The sequence below is a fragment of the Octodon degus genome, unplaced genomic scaffold (genome assembly GCF_000260255.1).
Source record: "Octodon degus isolate 3935 unplaced genomic scaffold, OctDeg1.0 scaffold00029, whole genome shotgun sequence".
Classification (NCBI taxonomy): Eukaryota; Metazoa; Chordata; class Mammalia; order Rodentia; family Octodontidae; genus Octodon; species Octodon degus.
In genome coordinates this window covers 9,309,017-9,331,628 of record NW_004524605.1, presented here as the reverse complement: position 1 = coordinate 9,331,628, position 22,612 = coordinate 9,309,017, and the positions used below count along the sequence as shown (strand labels likewise).

Here is a 22,612-nt window from a genome sequence, read left to right as displayed (position 1 = left end):
GCGGGGTGGGGGTTGGCACTGAGGAGTGGTGGGGGGCGGCCCGAGGGGCTGGGAGAGGGTCCGGCCCACGCTGCGCCTGGGCTGGGACTCAATCCCAAGTTTTAAAGACTCATGTTAACTTCTTGGCTATGTTGCCTCCAATTTCAGAGAGGTAAAAAGAAAAACACATTGAATGAAAAAGAGGTTGATGTTTAAAAGATGATAATAAACTATGAAAACAGATAGGTAGAATACACAATAGGAATCTGGAAATTGGCTTTCTGGGGAAGGTGGGTGGATTTGCTCCTGGTTTCATACGGGTCTCTCTGTTATCTTTCCCAGACAGGGAGAAGGTGAGGGAGGATTTTTAAAACATTATTTATTTATTTATTTGGTACGGGGTCTCGCTATGCAGCTTGAACTCATAGTGATCCTCCTGTCTCAGCCTCCCCAGTGCTGAGATTACAGGTGTGTGCCACCACGCCAGGTTTTGGGGCTGGCACTGCTTGTCCGATCAGGGGTACAACTTGGGTCCTTGCACTTGCAAGGCAGGCGGTCCCACTGAGCTATCTCCCTAGCCGGAGGAAGGATTTCCCACATCTGTTTCTCCTTAAATCACCCGTGGCTGCATGTATCTGGAGCTTGCGAATTTCCTCTTCTCTCTGTGTTAATCTCATTTCCTCAGCTAGGTGACAAATCACGGAAGGTAAGACTCAGTGCTCAATGCTCCTATTTCTGAGCGTGTCTCTTGGCGCTCAGGAGAGTGCAGACTGATCACAGCGCTCAGTCAAGGGTTTCCACTGTGGAAAGTCAGAGTCCAGACTGACAGCCCGGAGGCCCAAGGTGCCGCGCCACGCCCCCTGGTGCTGTCCAGCACGTCCAGCGGTCTCTGGAGGAGGGCGCTCGCATCGCAGGGCCGGCAAGCCAAGTCGCGGAAGCTCAGCTTTACTCACTTGATGGTTCTCCTCTGCTAGCCCCACGGGGCAAACGCTGAGTACGCAGACCCTCGACTGTGGGAAAGAGGAGCAGGACATGTGGTGTGATAAAGCCCAGGCCGTGAGCTGTCTCGTCTGGTGCTCAGATCTGCAGGGAGTTTTCTGGGCAGAATGAGAGTGCAGCACGCTTTTGTGCTTCTCCTGTTCATTTTCGTTTGCCCCAAGAGATTATGATCGAGTTGAAGGCCCTGCATAGCCTGAAAGGTGTTCAGATCTAAACATGAGCCTTCTGAAAAATGGTTCATTGTTTGTTAAGCACCACTTGAGTTATTGTCAACAAAATGTTTCAATGTTCAATACTGACCTAACAAGCTAGGGTGAACTCTCAACCTTTGCTTTTCAAACTATAAAATACGATGATTATACTAGGAATTACATGAGTTCTAAGACCATATATGTTAAAAAAGAATTGATTTATAGGTTAAATTGCTTTAACAAATATCTACTAACATTAGTATGGACACAAAACAATATGCGCCAATCACATGGACTATTAGTGATCACACACACACACACACACACACACACACACACGGAACGAGAGAAAATGTGTTTATGAGCATTTATTACATGTCACACACCTTGCTAAGACCTTCAAATACCACACACCATTTAATCTTTACCAGGACTCCAAAGACATGGTTGTCATTTTATATATTAGGAGTGAGACTAGGTTTTCCAAAGACAGCCACAATAACCCCTCCTATTCCACATATTCTTTTTATAACATGATGTGGACAAATTCTACTGGAAGGAAAAATTGATGTTCCTTTTTTAACCTTTCTTTCTTCCTTTCTTCTTTCCTTTTTTTGTTGGAGACGGAATTTCACTATGCAGTTAAGGCTGGCCTTGAATTCACTTTGTAGCCCAAACTGGCTCAAACTTGCAGTGATCCTCCTATCTCAGCCTCCTAAGTGCTGGGGTGATAAGCATGTGCCACCACATCTGGACTATGTTTTTTTTTTAAACGTATTTGAGCTTGTGACTATGACAGGAGTGCCATGTGCTACTTCCAAGGGGAGGTCATGAAAGGTGGTACAGCTCCTGCCTGCTTCTCTCTGGAACAACTGTTCCTGGCCCTCAGACACCATAGAGCCAGGAGGCCCAGGCAAGTGTGTAGGGAGGACACATTTAGGTGCTCGGGCCACTGGCCTCAGTAGGCAGGTGTGTGGGAGAGGGAGCCTTCAGGTGGTTCCAAGCCCCACTGTCTCTCCTCAAGTGCAGCCTCTTAATGTTTTCTGTCCGAGATGCCTGGCATAGACAGGAACAAGACATGACTATGGGCCTGTCCAAATTTTCCAACCTGAAGAATTTGAGCAAAATAAAATGGTGGCTGTTTTTTGTCACAGGGTTGGGGTGGTTGGCTGTGTGGCAGTAGTGGCACAGGCTGTGAGATCCAATGCTACTTGTACAGAGTCAGAAGCAAGTTAGTGTAGGAGGCAGAACCAAGCCCTGGGGTCTATCCTATTAGAACCTGTGCTCTTAAGTCTTCTATTGCAAAGCTCTGGATCTTTACAGTACTTAAGGTAGAGAGAACCTTGAATGTTGACCACAGAGAAACAGAGCTAAGTGTCCAGGACAGAGGGGCCTGAGGCAGAGTGTGGTTGGCAGGTAGGGGTCTCTGACATAGGGATAAGTCACAATAGGGAAGCAGGCTAGCACCAAGGTCCACATCCTGCCCAGGGGCCAAGTGTTCAGCCAGCTGTCACCTAATCCAGGCAGAGCACTGCCTCTGGCAGCAGCCTTCTGGAACAGCTGCTGCACTTACATCCTTCTGGTTGGAGGTGAGCGGGGAGCCCAGCCAGCCAGGGAGCTGCCTGCCAGTGAGTCTCTGGGAGTTGTCAGCAGAGAATCAGTTGTTGCTGGGAGGCCAGGGACAGTGTGAAAAAGAAGTAAGGTGACTGACATAGAGGAAGGAAAAGATAATATAGACTTCGGAATACCCAGCCTGAAGTGTTATCTATGCCACGTACCTCAGCCTCTTCTTGCTCATGTAATAAAGTTGAGGAAAATGTGGTTTGACAATCACGTTATTGGCTTGAGTCTAAGGCCTAATAAAGAGTGGACTAGGGATTGAAACCCAAGTATGTTTAAGGAGACCAAAATACTTGGTTTCTATACATGGTCATCTCCCCTTGACTTGCCCAACTCCCCCACTGCCTTATCTGGACTTCTTTTTAGAAATCTCACTTGTTATAAAAAGTAATGCCCTATTAATATGTTGAGCTGTAAAAGGGTCAAGTCAACAACTTCTGACATTGTCAGTCCTGCAGGTAACCCACTACTATTATGGGCTGCTGGATTATATTGGAATATTTTGCTGAATTCACACACTACAATATTTAAATGACAATGGCATACCCTTCTCTGACAAAACTAAACAAAAAAGGGGGTACAAATGAAGGATCATTTTGTATCTGTATACTCAAAATTGTTAGGATAGATATACAGCTGCATTCTCTTAATTCAGTGAATATAAAGATTTGTTCTAATAGTGTTTGTGGACAGGATATCATGTCTGCATCTTGTACAATGAATAACCACTAAGACAACAATATGCAATGTATTAATTATTGAGACTGTTCTAGCTAATTAGTTTTGAAACTGTCTCATTGCTATTTGTTTTTCAATAAAATTATTAAAAAAATAAATCTCACTTGTGGTCGAGGACAAGTTCAAGTCTCTCCTTTTCTATGAGCCAGCCCAGATCATTTTAGTCCTCAGTGGTCCTTGTGTCTTTTTTATGTATTAAACATAAATTCTGCCATTATGAATTGTTTAAATATACACTCTGCCTTTTCATTTATCTTGTTCCTTGCATATCTTGGTTCTTTTACAGCCTTGCAAGCTCAAACAGCCTGAACCTTTCACACTTTGAATCTGACACCTTTCACACTTTGAATCTGACAAAGTGTTTACATGGTACCTAGTCAGGGTTTAAATTCCAGATGAGCGCAGCTAGAACACTATATTCCTATGTTAACTGCAGCATTCTTCATAACCACTAAGAGATGGGAATAACCTACACATTCATCAAGGGAGAATAGCTGAAAAGTGCAGTACACGCACATAATGGGAGGCTATTTATAAATCACTGAAAAGATGAAAGTCTGTCATTTGCAACAATGTAGATGGAACTGAGATCATTAGGTTAAGCAAAATAAACCTGGGGCTGAAAGAGAAGTTGCCACACAGTCTTACTTAGGTGGGACCTGAAAAAGCTAATCTCACAGAGTTGAGAGCAGAACAGTAGTTACCCAATATAGGGAGGGAAGAGAAGCAAGAGACCCAGAAAGGTGGGTCTTAGGTGCTAAGGAAGATAGAACTAAAGAGTTCCGATTTGTTGCTTGACCTGTAGGTGACGGTGACCATATATAACAATAACATGGTATACATTTCAAAAAGCTAGAAGAAAGATTTGGAATGTCTTCACATAAAAAAGTGGTAGACGTTAGAAAACACAGATGTTCTTAATGACTTAAACATTACCTACTATATCATTTATCAAAACATCACATCATGCCCAATTAATAGGTAAATTTTTCATTTATTTATTAGTTAAAAATAGTTTATCTCAATAAGATAAACAAGGGCCACATGCACATGTAGATAAAAGTATTGAATTGATTAATCCTCTTTTGCACCTCTAAAATACATAGAGTAATTGGAATAAAACCAAGCAGAATAAAGCCCCTTTCCATTCTTTCTCCTCACTACCACCATGGGACACAAAAGAGCAAATGAATACCAAGGCGTCCCCAGTCCGAAGGGAAGCATCTGTCTAGCAGCCCCTTCTACCTGGTGCTCAGGAGACAAAGAACCAGGATGGTGGCTTCTCAAATAGCTGCCAGGGTCCTCTTCATCCCCAGAAATAAGAATGTGGTCGAAAAGGCTCTATCCATTGTGAAACTGTCTTACCATCGTCCAATAAAAATATTCTACAGGGAACCAACTTGTCCCTGGTGGCTGCTGAAGAACTTGACCTTGATAGTCCATTTTAGATGACACTAATGGCCTCATTGCAGGGTTCAGGAAACACCGAAGTCATGGTACTGAGTGCATCACTAAATTTGGTAAGTTCTAAGGCCAGTGAGCACCAAGAAGTTACCTTGGTTGGCAAGTTCCATGGCTCGCCTCAGTTCTTTTACTCATGGTCATCTTCCTCGAAGGGTGTCACTCATCATTTCTCTTTGCTTTTGTAGAAAATTTAACCCCATCTTTCAAGGCATTGTCCATGCTCCCTGGAAGTCTCTTGTCTCCTCAGCCCATGCACATATTTCCTTTATCACCAATTCAGTGAACCGCCATGAGTTCCCTAATTCGAGAAAGGCAGCATGGGACAATGAAAAGAGCCTATCATAGGGACCAGCAGGACAATATCCTACTGCTTCCTGTTATTGCAACCCTGAGGATCTTTACAAAGCCACATAGCCGTCCTTGTTCATCACCTCAGCAGCTGCCTCTTGCTCCGTGAATGACGAGCTGTCACCTCATTGGCCAGGTTTCTCCTGATTGACCCTGAATCTAATCCAGCTTTGTCAACAGCAGAGCAATAAATGTCTTTTTTTTCCCCCAGTACCAGGGACTGAGCTCAGAACCCTACACTTGCCAGGCGAGCGCTTATTCTACTGAGCTATCTCCCTGGCCCAACAAATGTCACTGTACATTCATCTCGTCACAATCGTATGAAGACTTCCATGGGAAGAGTGGCTCGTGCCGAGATCTTTCCCATTGCCCATAATTTAAAGACTATTCCTGATCACATTTCCTTCGTTCTCATTCTTTATTCATGTGTAAAGTGCCACAGTTCACAGCACATCCTCTTCAACTTTGGGCTGTGGCCATGGCTCCCCTTCTGACATCCACACCAGTAGGCAGCTGCAGGCACAAGGTTGGCCTCTCTGAAGTGTCTCGCATCTCTTCCTGTCTCCATCTCGCCATCTCCCTCACCCCAGCTTGCCACACTGTCCTCACTCTAGGTGAGGGTGGAATGAACCAGACACTACTATCCCTCCAAGAAGGTGGATTTTAATGATGATACTGCAAAAACAATCACAATGGAATAAAAAAAAAAAGCAAGAAGGCCTGCCTTTTGAAAATGAAACCAGAGCTAGGGAACCCTATGTAGGAGAGAAAGCGGTATACCCCTCAATTCTGAAAGTCTCCTGGACCCCTAAGTTCGCTTCAGAAGATTTGTGGTTGTAAGGGTAGCAGTGTGTAAATCATGGGTGTTAGAAGTAGATGCATGTTACAGTCTCAGCTGTGCTGGGTACCAGTATATAAAGAAATTAATTTCTGGCCAGCCAGATCGCTCAGTGGACTACAGTGCCTGCATAAGCAGACACAATGACTGGGGTTCAATCCCCAGCGTGCCATGCTGGCCCTGCCTCTTGGGGCATGCTGAGATGGTGATTGAGACTGGGTATAGTGGTGTGTGCTATAGTCCTAGTGCTTGGGAGGCTGAAAACAGGAGAATGTCTATGAGTGTGATCTGTGTAGTGAGACCCTATAGACCCTGTACTAAATAAAAAAAAAAAAAAAAAGAAATTAATCTCTATGAGCCCCCAGTTTTCTCATCTACAAAATGGCATTGCAGTACAGGCTAGAAATTGTCATAATGATTAGAAATAAAATAATGTAACATCATCAAAGTGCCTGACACATGTAGGAGAAACAAATAAAAATAACTATGAAGGCTGTCTTTCTCAGCTAAGAGAAGACTGGAGCAATGCTGGACAGCAGGATAACAAGGACTGCAAGGCAATTTTGCTTTATGGCACCTTTCAACTTCTCTTCCTTTGGTCCTTCTCTTTCCTCAGTCCATTCAGAGGCCAGCTCTGATTTGACCTGCATCCCCCAGGCAGGCAGTTACGGCTAGAAATGTGCTTCATTAGATTGCTTTCTGTCCATCAAATGAAAAGTATGGCATGGGCCTTAGAAGGTTACTGTGAAAACACACAAGCTCACGTAGCAACCAAAGTTTGAGTATTTAGAATGTGCAGTACCACCTGCCCAGTTTGGAATGAGTTGTAGAGATGAGGTCACCAGTTGGGGTTTCAACAAGCACCACATGTGGATAAGTACAGTGCAAGAAGGCTCAGAGAGGTTCAGATGACAGTGGTGAGTGTAACATGAGCCTTTACTGTAAGAGCTGTGTGTGAAGGAAGAACCACCCACAACTGAAGGCGTGTGGTCCTGATCAGGCCACTTGATGCAGGTATCATTATTATCCCTGTGCTTCACAAGAAGACCCTGAGGTGCAGGGCAGCTGTTTCCCCAGGTCACACAGCTTATAAGCAGCAGAGTCCAGAGTCAGTATCAGCCAACTCCATCCAAGGGTTCAACCTCACAGCCATGTCTGTAAAGCCCAGATGCACCAGAACTGAGGGCTGGGTGGGGGAGAGGAAGGAGGCAGCATTTGCAAAGGGGGGAGGAATTGAGCAGGACATATGGAAAAGGTCTCCCCAGGGAGACGGAGCAGTTGCAAAATAGCAGCAGGAAGCTGGGGAATAGATAGATGCGGTGTGACTCGGCCAGAGTCCTGGCTAAGCTGGAAGGCAAGAGGAGACAAAGCTTAAGTGGGGATCTGAGAGCACAGAAAGGACCATCATGTTCACATTTGGAAGAAGGAAAAGTGAGAGCCAGGAGGGCAAGTTATGCAGCCTGTGGATGGGAGGGAGGCTGAGGCTGAGTGGGTGGGATTCTGCTCTGCTCCCAGAAAGTATTATTCTCATTTCAAGCCTTCTCTTTGGGAGCCTATGATTATGCACAGTGACTGTCACCACCTAGGACTGTGGTTTCTGTGTTAGAGCCCTTGGCACCATTTCTTTTTCTTGGTGCCTTGAGATCTGCTCACCTCTTATGTCATTTGAATGCAAATGGTGCCCCAGAAATGATTCATTTCCCACAGTTGGACGGTGGGACCTACTGAATACCCAAAACTGTCAGCCTCTCCATAGTAGTCTGGGCCTATCTTCCCTATCTACTTGATTAAGTAGACTTTCAGTTTTCCCTACACAGGACTCATTATTTCTTTGAAGATAAAGAACTGGTTCTCTTGATCACAGAAATTGTATTTGCAGAGAAGTTTTACAAAGAAACAAGAATTGTTGAATTCTGATTATTTTGTGAAGTGAAATTCTGTACCATTTCTAATGCTTCTCTTTAACTACTTTTTATTATCTTAAAAAATAAATTCCAACAAAAAGAAGAAAGAAATAAAAAAAAAGAAAGAAAGAAGGATCCTCTCCTGAAAAATGCATTGCCCAGGCAGATATGACTAGCTAAAGGAGGGCTTTCAGGACGTAGAGGTGTGGGAATTGTCTTTCTTCTTTGTAGTCCACATCCATGGCCTGTATTTTCCAGAGTATGTGAAAAGAAAGGAAAACATAGCAATCAGGTTTTATGCTTGGAGCCAAAATACAGAGGTTGAAAGGAGAGGGAACTTTAAAAAAATATGTAAGTATGATATTTCCAGAGTGTCCATAGGCATTAAGTTCATCTAGCCATCTAGCCGTATTATATAGCCCTAAACATTCTCCCAGGGGCCTCACAGGGGGTCCTGCCATTGAACGTGGCTGTGCCTTTGATCTGCAGAACTCCCCAGCAATAGCTGGCCATAGCTGAGTAGAGGCCACTCCCATCAGCTGGTGCAGGGTGCTGAGTTCACCGTGGCCCTCTCTCTAAGAGGACAGAAGTGTCTGTGCGCTATGTGCCGTGACATCTCCCGTAGCACCCTGATTCAGGCTTGCTGTGTAACCGGTGATAAAGAGACATTTGATGCATGAATATGTGCACAGTTAATCCTTTTTTATTCTCTGTATTTTAGGGAAGGGTCTACAGGGTGTTTAGGGTCTCACTACTAGATCAGACTAGTAGTGATTCTTCTGTTCACAGCCTCCCAAGAGCTGGGATTACAGGCGTGCTCCAGCATGTCCAGTCTCAACTGCCATCTCAGGGAACCCTGGGGGTGGGGCCAGCACTGCAGGCTGGGATAGAACCCCCAGCCCCTGAGCCTGCTTGCAGGTGCTTTAATCTGCTAGCTATTTGGCTGGCCCTTTCGCACAGTTAATCCTGCACATCTTTTTCAGTGATGTGGAAAACTTGCTGAAGGATGGCCTATTTGCAGTTTTTGGGGAAAAATATCTGTCCCTCAATAAAACTGTCCAGTATCAGGCATGGTGGCACACACCTGTAACACCAGCTACTGGGGAGGTTGAGGTAGGATAATAGAAAATTTGAGGCCACCCTGGGAAGATTAGCAAGACCTTGTTTTCTGTTTTTTTTCTTTTGAGGAACTGGAACTGGGGATTGAACTCAGGCCCTTGTGCTTGCCAGGGAAGCGCTTATTCCACTGAGCGCTTATTCCACATTCCACTTGTTTGAAAATAAAATAAAGGATTGGGAATATAGGTTTATGGCATAACACTTGCCTAGCAAGTACAAGGTTCTGGATTAACCCCTAATACCCAAAATTACTACAATGATGAACTTCCACAGCAATTTAAAGAGAAGGAAATTTAACTCTCTTCTTACTGTTAGCCAGAAATGCTGGTTGAGAAAAGAAAATAAATAATATTTTAATTTGCATAGCCAGTGAAGGCTTTCATCTCCACATCACTGCCTTCATTTTAATATCTCCATGCCACACTTTTGAAGCTTCGGGAATTTTTTCTTATTCCCAAAGTTCCGTGAAGCTACTCAGTAGTGGTGTCTGGCTCTTGATCTCACCTTCAAGTAGTAGAGAGTCCAAATTGAAAAGGCAGTTGGCACTGAGCTGAAAAGCCACACACATATCCCATCTGCCAGTACCGACAGACCACCTCCCAGGAGAGGCCCTCTTCCTTGGTGTCACCTTTAGCGGTGAGGAAAAAGTGGCAAAGGGGAATTTTCTCCTGTCAACATCTTTGTGCACCTTTTCTGGCAGGCTGGCCTACTTAGGAAGGTAACATCATGGCAAGGCTCTTCTTCAGCATTCCCATTAATCCCTTTGTGCCCAAGACCTGACTTACCTAGCAAGTAGCATACTATGGGACAGAGAGCAGGCGCAGGCTGTGATTGGTGTGTGTGGGGTTGCTAACTGGCACCACTTTTCCTGCCCCAGGGGCCTTCTTTCTGTACCTGTGAACTGTCTTTCTATGGCCAGCATCCACGTTTGGTGACTTTTGACATTAAAGGCCCGTATATTGGAAGGCAGAGGGTAGGGGAGGCTTGGGGAAAATGCACAGCTTTCTGCAATTACTGAGCTCCCAGCTCCACAGATCTGAGAACCTGTGCTTGAACAAACATCTCAGTTGCCTCAAATTCAGAGGGTTCCCCCAGAGACCCCTAGACCTGGGCCCAAGACCAGGAGCATCTAGCATACATTTCTTACTGCTGTCCACAGAACCCTGTGACCCTTGTAGCAAGGAACTTGTGGCCTAAGTCAGGCTTATGCTTTCAAAATGAAGAAGGATTTCATTCTTGAGTTGCTTCCATCACCTCCAACCTCCCACTCTTCCCTCCAGACATGCCAGTGAACTCCACATGAGTGAGAGAAAAGGGTAGTTTTATGGCTCTCTCTGGGAGGGTAGGAGGGAGAGCAGGAGGCGTACTGGTGAAGTTGTCCCAGGCCTCTCAGCTCCTGTGCCATATTGGTTGCCATGGAAATTGCTTGGAAATGCAAAGGTCAGGCTGTCTTTTGCTATCTCCTAGGTTTTCCTCCTTGGCCACCCCCTGTTCCCACGGTGAGTCAGCTACAGGGCCCCCAAGCAGTGAATTAGCTGAGGGGGCGTGTGCGTGATACAGGGCTTTGGGAGAGCTCCAAGGTGCCGTCGCTCCCTTGCCTGAGACTTCTCACTGCGAGTCATTGTTCTCACCAGGTGGAGATAATCATTATACATGCCGACCCAGACTGTGATCAGGAATGCAAGGGGGTGCTCTGAACACTGAAATCCTCATTTCTCATTTTCCTCTGTTGTCTTAAGACTTGCATAACCTCTTGTTCTCCTTACTAAAGTCATCCTATAAAGCCATATTAATATGCTGAGCTGTAAAAAGCTCAGGTCAACAACTTCTGACCTTGTCAGTCCTACAGATAGCCCACTACTATTATGGACTGCCGGACTCTATTGGATTATTTTGCTGAATTCACGCACCTATAATATTTAAATGGTGATGGAATACCTTCTGACAAAAGTAAACAAAAAAGGGGATACAAATGAAGGACCATTTTGTATCTGTATATACAAAATAATTAAGATATACAGCTACTTTTTCTTCATTCAATGAGAAGAAAGATTTGTACTATCAGTGTTTGGACAGGATATCATGTATGCCTCTTGTACTATGAATAACCACTACGAAGACAATATGCAATGTATTAATTATTGAAACTGTCCTGCTAATTGGTTTTGAAACTGTCTCATTGCTATTTGTTTCTCAATGAAATTAACTAACAAAAATGAAGTCATCCTAACTCAGTAGGGCACTGACCCCAAGGGCATCCCTGAGGAAATGGGGCTTTGATGGTACCTCTGAAGGGGTCTCCTAATTCCCCTGTAGGTAATGGTACCTCAGATTGAGACTGCCTGGGAGGGAAGGGCTGGGCTGGGCATCAACAAGCCAGGGATGTTGCCTCGGTGACCTCAGAGAAAGTATCTTGCCCCCATGTTGGGCCGTAGTCTCCTCATCTGTAGTGATCCAGATAAACGAGAGCACCTGGGATCCTATTCAGAGATAAGCATCTCTGGAGCTGGCCCCGTGTTTTGCAAATGCACCTTCCCTCCAGGATTTGTCTTGAATTCTCCCTCCCCTCCTCTTCAGCGATCAGCAAGTCCTGTTAATGCCAGTTTCCAAGCTGGTCACAAATCCATGGCCATAGCCACGGTTATCATGATGGCTTCTATTGATGCGATTTCTCCTGGAGAGCTGTGGGAGCCTCTGTCTGTTCCCCCTTTGTCTGCTTCTACTTTGGATTCTTTCCCCTAATCCTTTTTCCTCACAGCTCCCCAGAGTGGTCATTTAGTATGCAATTCAACTCTTCTGTTGCTTAAGACCCCCCAATGGCTTTCCATTTCATTTAGCCTAAACCCCACGCCTACACATGAGTGAGCTGGCTTTTGCCTACTTGTTCTGTATTACCTCAAGGAGCACTGCTCTCCTTTGTTACTAAAATCCAGACATACACATCGTTTCTCTAGCCTGTAAGAGCACGAGGCTCTTGTCTACCTGGGACTTCACGCAGAGCTGTGTGTGTCTCTCGGTCATACAAGCCTGGTGCTCTCTTACCCATTAGGTCCGCAGAGAAGCCTTCTCAAAAGTTTCTAAGTAATTATTCTTTCATTCCACTTCCTTTTCCATCCATTGCAATAGTCGTTTCATTTTTTTTTTTTTTTTGGCAGCATATCAAAATGTTCCTAGCCCCTTGAAGCAAAGGTTCCTTCCCACCACCCTGCAGCCTGAGCACAGCTTCATATCCTCCGCACCTAAACCATACCTGGCAGGTCACAGGCAGTTGGCAATATGTTGAGCAAATGAATGATGAATGGTTTGGGCCACAAATAAGGAAGAACGAAAGGAAACGGGAAAAGAAAGGTAAATTTTGTCTGTAGCAATTTTTGTTTCTCTTTTATTTTTCAAAATATTCCTTTTCATGGAAAATATATACAAAATATCTATTAAGTGTAGGTCTTTGCACTGAAAGGCCTACAAGGTCCATGCAGGGATGGTGTTCTACTCTTGCCCCCATCTAAACAACATGCAGCCTGTGATCACAGCTAAGCTGGTTTTTAACTTTTAGTGTTAAAAAGTGGGCTTCAAAAATCCATTTATGAAAGAAACATTTTAAAGAAAGGGAGGGGACTCATTAGGCATTTTAGTAGCACTTGGCGGCCTACATTACTGAATGTGCTAATGACAGATTAGTGTTAAGGATTTGTGGAGCTAGCACAGGAAAGATTAACTTCAGGTACTGTGGCCAAGTTTGCAAGTCAATTCCTAAGTACATTTCCAACCCTTTTACTCTAGAGGATGGAAAGCCTTGCCTGCCTATGTTTCCTTCAGGCATAAGTTATTGTGGACCACCATTCTGATCAGTGAGGGGGAAGCAGACGTTTGTTTGGGGTGGAGAGAATTTTGTTATGCTTTTGTTTTCTTCATCCAGAGACAGATATGGCTGGAAAGACTTCCTCCCCCTCTGCTTAAAAGTGGGTACAATGTCTGGGAGCTCGCCTCCTTGGGAACAAAAAAGGCCAGGAGAATCACAGAACAGCCTACACTGATTTCCCAAAACCACAAGCCACTACCTGCTACCATGTTTTCCAGGACGCACCCTGTAATCTGAGGTAACCCTCAGTGTGTGGTGAGGGTTTTGCTGTTGCTCCTGTTACTTGTGAACAACTGTATTTGACCACATTTTGCTGGCTTTGGGTTACTGGAAGTGAACAGTAACTCGGAAGACATTAGAATGAGCTAAAGCTGTTGGTGTATGAGTGCAGATATATGCAGTTGAGGTAGAGTTTAGCTCTCTGAGTCCTAAGTTAGTGAGGACTTATGGCACATTTATTATATTTATTTATTTAGTACCGGGGATTGAACTCAGGACCTTGTGCTTGCCAGGCAGGCACTTATGCCGCTCAGCTACCTCCCCAGCCCTGTGATATTTAAATAAGCGCTGAGGGCCAAGAACTGAAGCATGCAGGACGCGAGCAGCACAGGCCCTAAAAGAGAGCGCACAAGGACAGGGCCAGCAGCAACGGTGCTCTCCACTGGCGTTCGTCATTCTCTGCATGGCCTCTGTCCCTCTGCTGTATAGTCCTTGTTCTTTTGTCTGGCCCACCATGCATTTTCAATGAACATTCTGATGACATTATATTTGAACTCTTAGAGGGGTTTCATACACCAACAGCTTTAGCTCATTCTAATGTCTTCCGAGTTACTGTTCACTTCCAGTAACCCATAGGCTTTTAAACTTGGAATGACCAGGACAAGCTTGATAAGGAAGTCTATCTACAGTGGGTAAGATTCCTTTTATTAGTAGTTCACACTGGGCCTATCAGACTCTTTTCATCCACAGTCACAAACCCTTCCTCCTACTTCCTACGGGGAGGAACTCCAGGAATCCAGGTATCGCTGGCCTCTGGAGTCAACCACTAGTTATTTCCACTTTGTCTCTGGACTACGTCAGAAGAGGGCGCTAGGCTTTCTGGTCACTGAGTAGTGTTCCCTCTCTACTATTTATTCAAAGTCCTATACACAAAGCCATTCCAAAGTAAAAAAAAAAAAAAAAATGCCACCCATTTGATAGGTTTCCTATGTGGGGGCTGGGTCCTACGGAGCAGGTTCTTCACCTATCACCATCTTTTAAATCTCACCACAAGACTTGAGACAATTATTTTCATTTTGCCAAGCAAAGAATGGAAGTCTAGAAGGAGACTGTCACGCAGAGCTGCGCAGGAGGGTGGGAGATACGTGCTGTTGGTTCTCTTCTACAGCTTGCTGTGCTTTGGAGATAAGTGAGGGGCGCTTTCAGAAGTCCAGGGCACAATTTGAGATTCGTCTTTAGGCAGTGGTTCAACACCTCCAAAGCCAACTGAGTGACACAGCAGTGAGGTGAAGAGGTGGCAGCGGCTGTGACCTGGTGAGGGCGTGGGCCAGCTTGCATGCCTGTCAGTGGACTTGGGACACTCACCACTTAATGCAGATGGATTATACAGAAACATGCCTGATAGAGACACAGGGTGTGAAGCACGAGTTGAGGCCTCTGCAGGGCTGGTGGGGAGGATAAAAATGTACCCGGAGGTCAGACGACGGGAAATCTGTTAAGAGGTAGGGGCCTACTCCAGAAGGAAATAACCAGAAAAGAAGAGATGACATATGCTGGTTTTGATGGCCCTGTGCTATTCTGACTAGATAGGAGTTGTTTTTCCCACTGTTTATCCACTGGCCTGGTTTATTTTTAAGTAAGCCCTTCCCCTGCTTGGTTCTTTCTACTCTTCACCATGTGTTTGCCAGTGTTGGCCACGCACCCAGTCTCACACCTCCTCTCCCACGTTCCCCTTCACCCCACCCAGACTGCCTTCTTATTTAAAGAAAAACAAGATTATAATGTTGAACACTGAGACTTTCCAAATTGTACAGCATGCAAAGTAAGTCTCAGAGGAAGCTTGTTAGGAAGGTTTTACTCCATCGCTGCCTAGAAATATGGGTCCCCATCGGCAGTCAAATGCGAAATGATGACAGGGTCAGTGTACCTCCAGTAAACTTCCTTGAGGCCTGGTATTTATACACTTACACCCCAGATTTATCCATGGAGGTCCCATTCTAAGATATACTTCTCTGCCTGCTTTTGAAATTAGGTAATCTGTGAAGGAATGCCTCTGGGAAAGGGAGCTCAGAGATACCAGGTAACTGTGAAGGTATGTACAGTCAATGGTTATTATCAGTTAAATTAAACTAGTTCAGGTTGAACATTCTAAAGTGAGGTCAAAGAAATTACACATACATACAGGAGGTCAGTAAGTGTGAGAGTTGGTCTAGATTATTGATTTTCAAATTTCTCTTTCCACTTTCTCTTTTCTACTCTTCTTAGCTTCTGATCCACTTGTCTCAAAACAGATTGCATTCAGAAGTTCAACATGTGGAACACACAGACACGAAGTTGCTCTTGATCCAGGGAAGGGTCTAAAAATCCCACTGATTTGGCTGCCCTTGTACTGGCAGTGCAATACCTCAAGTCCCTCTCTCAGTTTCTTTGGGACCATAAGAAACACATTTATGTCACTGAAGGAATTAGAGTTTTTTCAAGGTCCTTTTCAAGGTAAGAACACTTTTTAAGATGAAGAAGCCAAAGTCTACCAGGGCAAGATGACTTCCCAAGCCACACACACCTTGTGTCACCTACTTAAAACCCACCACTTCTCTATTTACTACCATGCAACCTCATGAGACAGTCAGCATTTCTGTGGTTCCTCATTCATAAAATCAGATAGGAGGTGAATGCTGCCTCCTGCTTCTGTGGACATTTGTGGAAACAATGCATGCACAGGAATCATAGCCTTGCTTGGCACGCTGTGGGTCCTCATTAAGTATCAGTTGTGTCACACTGCTTTCCCTTATTTCTCTTCACTTCAGCACAACTCTGCCTATTAGTCTTGAAGGAACACCTTAATCCTCTAGCATTCATTAGCATCGATGCATCAGGGTGACCACAGCATGCAAGGGGAAATTAACTCTAAGGAGTAGTTGGAATAATCAGTCCTATCTCTTCAATTCCCAGTTTTTGCCCCACAGAAATGCATTGAAAAATAGATTGAGAAAAGAGCTGACTGACCTGGGAGAAATGTCACATCCTTGCTGCATGAAAGCTCCCAGGGAGAACCACAGACTGTTGAATATCCCAAACTCATTTGACTGGTCAGTGCTGGTTGTCTGGTCTCGTCCTTCCTCAAACTCTTCACTGTGCCACTCATAGGGGCTGAAGCGGCTGACCAGGAAGAGGACGACGCTCACTCCAATGTAGGCAAAGACTATGCACATCCAAATCTCGTAAGCCAAAGGGTCGAGGAAGGAGAACACTCCTGGCTTGGACTTTTGTGGCTTTTTTATCATGATGGAGATACCCAAACTCATAAATGGCTTGGAGAAGTCTATAACCTCTTCCCGAACCAATGTAATAGTTAAGGGGGCCACGGCCACGTCTGCTCTCTGCAAAAATAAAATAAAAATCAGTTGAGCTCAACATCTTTCTCTTTTTTTCTTTCCCTTTCTTCATTGTGAATACTCTTTTGTGTCTTAAAGAATGTGGAAGTGGGAAAGAACTTCAGAAGTCGAATACCCCAGTACTAGAACATGGTCCTGGCAAGTGGGTGATCGGCTCAGCGTATTGCAGGAGAGATCATCTCATTACTTGACAGTCTGCCTTGCTAGAGGCCTGCTATTTCTGTAAGAAGGAGGCTGCTGTGATATCTGTTATTTTGCCTGCCCAGAAGCTCTGCTACCTTCATGTGGTGGGAGAGAGACCACTCCTTCCTGCTCAGCCCTCCAGGTTGGAATGGGGCCAACCATCTTGGTTACACGGGCAGCACCTAACCTAGGTCTGGCTAATCAGCACACTCCACTCCCCTATTCTGCATTTACTCAAAGATGACAAAAGACCTAAGTGGGTTTACTGAGAATTATCTCTGAGAGCAGAGCTGAGGGACACAGAAGATGATCCTGATGCTGTAATTTAAGGTCACTCTAAATTCAGGGCTTACCCTGGGTGCCCTAGGAACATGTGTCAATAAATTCCTATGTTTGTCGCCAAGCACATGAGCTAACCCGTCTGTTTGCCTAAACCAGTTTGGATTGGGTTTCTTTTACTTCAAATGAAGATTATCCTGGTTAACAACATGGTAAAGGCAAATTTAACTCAATAAACATTTATTGAGTACTTACTGGTAAGTCCAGACTGAAAGACTAGATAGACTATGACACACTCAAGGAATTACAAACTACTGGGAGAGAGTAGCCCACATAACACACACAGACACTCACACACAAACTTCGTGATCTGTAAGGTAGATTGAATATATGTTTTCCAAGAGGGATAAAACGCTGCAGGAGACTGAGAGGGGTTCATTCTGCCTGAGGCGATCAGGACTGCATCAGAAAGGGGTGAAGTTTCAACATGGCATGGAAAGTGGTTGGGATTTGGACAGGTTACTCTGTCAAAAGTGCAGGGCGGCACTCCAGGAGGAAGGAGCCATGTGAACGAAGACCTGGCAGTGAGGAAGTAAAGTATATTTGTAAGTTTTGCCTCCAGGAAGACTGCTGAGAAATTCACCAATAATCCAGTTCTTAAATTTGAAATCCAGTATGTTGATGAACAGGAAAAGTTGGTAACAATGTTCATCCACGGGACTCCAGCAAGTGGAATCTGCAAGCCTCGCTCTTCTGGCTTCTGTCTTGCCTGCCTTTCTCTAATCACACAAGCACTGGCGTCTACTCAGTAAAAACCCACTTCTCTGCTGGCCTGAGATCAGGAGAATCTGGAAACCTTCTTGTTACAGCATCCATTTCTGGGAAGAGAGACAGGCCTGCGCATGTCTGTTTGGGCTGCCTGGCTTTCTCTTACAACGTAGCACAGCAGTCCAGGTGTGTGGTGGGGGGTGGCAAACACTGTGCAGAGGAGGCTCCTGCCACCCTACCAGGCCGGCTTGTCTCTGAGTGAGTTTCATCTGGTTGGGTGGGACGACCGAAGAACTGCCTGTGGTACCGAAGGCTGGCTCCAGAACGTCTCAAATTCTCACTTGTAGAAAGAAACTTTCTGTAAAACCATGTGGTGTCAGGTGTGAGTTTCATAGTAATTCTGTTATTTTTCCCTGTCACCCTACATAATCCTTGATAATTTCTACAAACACTTTCTAGCCAGTACAAGGGAAAAGATTTCTACTCCTTTCTATAAATCGACACAGAAAAGGAACATGAGAGAAAAGTAATGCAAATGACTTAAAAGGGCCCATGCCAAGACCAGCTCTGAAAACAGTATTCAATAGATTTCTTTGATGTTTTCTGACATGGTCCAATAAAAAGGATCATAGACTCCAAAATTATGGAATAATATGATCCGAAGGCTTTGTTCATTTAGTGGTCCAAAGTTTGGTTCCATGGAACATTATTTCTGGAATGATGCTAATAAGTATAACATAAAAATGAACATGTTTAGGAAACAGATTTCACTAAGTTACTTTGAGGCAGGACTTACAATCTTAAAGACCACTGTATGTTGAGTATTTTATCATTATTTTTATGTTTGGCATAGGGTCTCACTCTACAGATCAGACTCTTAGCAATCCTCCTGTTTTCAGCCTCCCCAGTGCTGAGATTACAGGCACATGCCACCAAGATCTGCCTCAGTCACCAGCTCAGCATGCCCAGGGGTGGGGCTGGCTTGGCACGTGGTGCCAGGGATCGAACCCTAGCCCCTATGCTTGCCTAAGCAGGCCCTTAACCTGCTGAGCTATCTCACCAGCCCTTTGAGTATTTTATTTTTTTATTTTTTGCAGAAAATTGAATTCAGGCCCTTGCGCTTGCCAGGGAAGCGCTTATTCCACTGAGCCATTTTCCCGGCCCCTTTGAGTATTTTAAAGAAGGGTGGGTAGAAGGCAGTATTGCCAAGAAGAGTAAGTAGGAGGCAGCACTGCCAAAGATAATTTTCTATGGGCTATTCATTACCCTAAGCATCCAAAGAGACCTAAATATGTAGGATACACACATGAAAGGCCGCTTTACAGGTAATGAGCCCAGGTCCAGGCAGGGAAGAGGGTCTGCACTGAGCAGTACAGTTTTGGTTTGTTTGACACTGAGGGAGAGGCCCCAGGAGTTGATTTCCACCATGTGAGACAGTTCCTGCTGCTGCACAGCCCTGGTCAAGGGCACAGCAGAGGGAAGACTGAGCTTCTCTTCTTCCTAACTCCATGGTTCCTGTGTAGCTTCAAGTGAAAGAGCTTGGAGTTTAGGAGATCAGTTTCCTTCCTATAGGGAGTTGACTTTCAGAGGAGCTCAGTGGCTCACAAGCATCGCAGTCAGAGAGCTGTGGAGTTGGAACTCAAATCCGGGGATCTGTCTGCAAAGCTCACTTTCTTCCTGCTTCATCAAGGCAAGACAGAAAGAATTACAGGTGGAAAAGAGACACAAAGACGCGGCCGCGCAAGAAGCAGACACCTCACTGGTGATCCGTGACCTGCATCTCCCTGCTGAGAGCGCCGCTGGCCGCTCTCACTGTACTTTGGCTTTACACTTCAGTGTCTGGATGGCATGAGGCAGAGCGAGGCAGGGCAGAGCGAGGCAGAGAGGGTAGCTTGCTGTGGCTTCTAGTGGCAGCTGTGTGACTTTTGGCTAATTATTTGACTTCTCTGGGCCTCAGTGTCCTCAATCTATAAAATGTGGGAAATAATCTCATCTAACTTGGGCTTCTGACATGAAGAATCAGCTAAAGGATGTAAGCGCAGTGTGTGGCCTGGCATTGGACATGCACTGTGTGAAGAGACGTCACTGTTAGCGCTGTTGACAAGAGGAACAGGGAGCAAAAGGAAGATAAGGAGAAGCCGACTGGCAGCTACAGAGATGGCACAATTAGGGGCTTCCTGCGACTTTGCTGACCACACTAGTGGTTTGAGGCTCAGAGCGTCTCCCTTACCTTCTTTGTTTTCTTTGAGGGAAAATAGAAAAATAAAGGGAAATAATCTAGAGAAAAGTAAAGGGAGAACAGCCAACTGGGCCCATCATGGAGTCTTCAAAAATATATTTTTAGACATTATATAATTTAATACAGAAATGTTTAAAAGATGCAGCTGTGACTTTTAGCATGAGCCTTCAGAATAGCTCCTACATTAAAAAAAAAAAAAAAGAAAATAATTTTTACTGGACAGAGGGGCAGGGCTGTGAAAAGGGAGACAGGAAGGGTCCTGACAGCTGAGGCCCACAGGGGAACATCCATGAGGAGCCAGTGAATCGCCACGCCGCCAGGACCGTCATGCCACCATGCCACCCAGATCAGAGGCTTTTCACTAAGGACTGCATTCCATGAGGTGAAGGTGAAGATGAATGCCGGTGAAGGTGAAAAGTTCCCAGCAGTTGCCATGGGGACGACCTTAAGAGCATAGTGGAAGTTCCCATGGAAACCAGCCTCCAGGTGCAGCGTGACCCATGCAGGTCTCCATCTTTCATCCACAGAGCTTCCAAAGTGAGAGGCAGGGTGGAGTGAAGAAGGGTGAGAAGCACATCCAGCTCCTCAGCACATTAGCTGCTCTCACAGGCCACCTCAAAGGCCTCCTCCCTGAGGAACAGTTGCTCTACTCCATCTTTTTCTTCTTTGAATTCTCTTTGTGTCACACCTATAGCTACTGTGCCTCCTCTTGCCCTGACGTGAGACAATGAGACTTGGAGTCCTCCTAAGTGATTGTTTCCTCCTGCCCAGCACTTGACATTCACCTTGGGCTCCACATGGGCTGTAGCTCAAAGGCCAGCTGGGAGTTTTCAGTGTCTGTGAGTGAAGCCGGCTGCTTTCCTGCACGTGCAGCAGGAGTCCTCCATTACCTTTTGCTATTCTTTTCCTCAAGCACCATCCTAATCTCTCTGCCTCCAGTCTCCCTGATCTTGTCTACCTTCTTTCCCTTGTCATTTCCTAATTCATCTTGTCCCTGACTGCTCTGTAAGCCATGCCCAGGTGTTCTCACTCTGCTCTCATACCTGATATCTACCTCTATTCTTTTTACAACTGTACTCAAGAAATTCCTGGACTGCTCTTCTCTCTTGCTATTTCAGTGTGGCTTCTAAGTTTCATGCCTTTTCCTGAGAGCTAGAAAAACCCATGTTAGCTCTTGTGTGAACCATGCAACTCGGCCTCTGTGGTTCTGTGTTTCTTTGCTCTCTTGCTATCTTTTCTACCCCAATAAAATGTGCAGGTCCTTGAGGGTTGTTCACTTTTCCTTAACTCCTTAAAGTGGAAAACAGTGTCAGGTACTCAGTGGTGTCTCAATGCTGCCTCTGCTTATTGAAGTCTTCATAGCAGTTGTGCATAGAGTAACTTCTAGTGTTACGAGTAAGACAAAATCAGAGCAGACCCATCGCTATTGCGCAGTTGGCCAAGACACAAGGCAGAGGGAGCCACAGAAAACTAGGTTCTCTGGCAGAAAGCGAGGCTGGTACAGTGGAAATGTCAAATTTGATTTGAAGAGGCAAAAGATAACTAGGCAAAAGTAACAATTTCTTCAAGGCTGGGTAGAAGAATTTAGAGGTGAGAATAGTGGAGAGTACTCTAAAGAAGAGAGCAAATGAGGAGCAGCTTGGTTGAGCTGGAAATTGCAGAAGAGGAAATAGAGGAGCAAGTGACTAGAAGGAAATTTGGGCCCAAGGGAGTCTCGTGTAACTCTGAGGGCAGTGAGAACTTAGACATCTGCCTTGTGAAAATTGATCTTGGAACTACACGGTCAAGTGGGTTGGGCAATGATCAATGGAAGGGCCAAGATGCTGAGTGAGGTTGAAGGCACTGAAACCTGAACAGAGGATGTCTTAAGACAGTGGGCTGTGGATGACTTGTTGGCTCAGCAAAAGAGATGCTCAGTTACGGGGTCACATAGGCGTAGAGGTACATGCAGCCACCAAACACTTTCCTTTCACTCTCTAGTTTTGTCCTCTGTCTCTGCCCCAGGAGGAACTTACTCCATACACCAGCTCTCCCACCATGCCATTCCAGGCCTTTGTGTCAGGATCCCGGGCTCCATATTTCCCATCACTGACAATCTCCAGGCGGTAGGAGTAGCCCACATGCTTGGCGATTTCTGCTGCCAGCTCCACACAGTAGCCCTCGTAGCGGTCATTTCCCTCAAACTGGTTGGCATTCTTCTTGAGCATCACGTAAGGATCTTCCTGGTAGAGAAATGGGGAGACAGACAATGTGGTCGGTCAGATGCTTACCCATGGGCAGGGAAGTTTGACATGACAGAGGAGGACACGGCCAACATTGCTTAACATTGGGGAAGTCTCCAAACATATGTCTGCATTTCTATCCCTCATTAGAAGTTTCTTAGATTAAGGGAGGAAAATTTGCCCAGATAACCATGTTTTAACATTGAGATGGTATGCAGCCTTTCAAATCATGTTTTTTTTTTTTTTTT

At 45.2% G+C, this 22,612-nt stretch overlaps 1 protein-coding gene across 5 annotated transcripts in view; it reads right to left on the bottom strand.

Annotated features, from left to right (window-relative positions):
* Gria1 (glutamate ionotropic receptor AMPA type subunit 1) overlaps positions 1 to 22,612 on the bottom strand; it is a 322,606-nt gene that overhangs the window by 87,728 nt on the left and 212,266 nt on the right. For all 5 annotated transcript variants that reach the window (XM_004629373.1, XM_004629377.2, XM_004629374.1 and 2 more), the window contains 2 exons: positions 22,158 to 22,364; positions 16,285 to 16,658 (listed from right to left, as the gene is read on the bottom strand). In XM_004629373.1, coding sequence (XP_004629430.1) covers positions 16,285 to 16,658; positions 22,158 to 22,364 — 581 coding nt within the window. The remainder of the gene's footprint in view (positions 1 to 16,284; positions 16,659 to 22,157; positions 22,365 to 22,612) is intronic.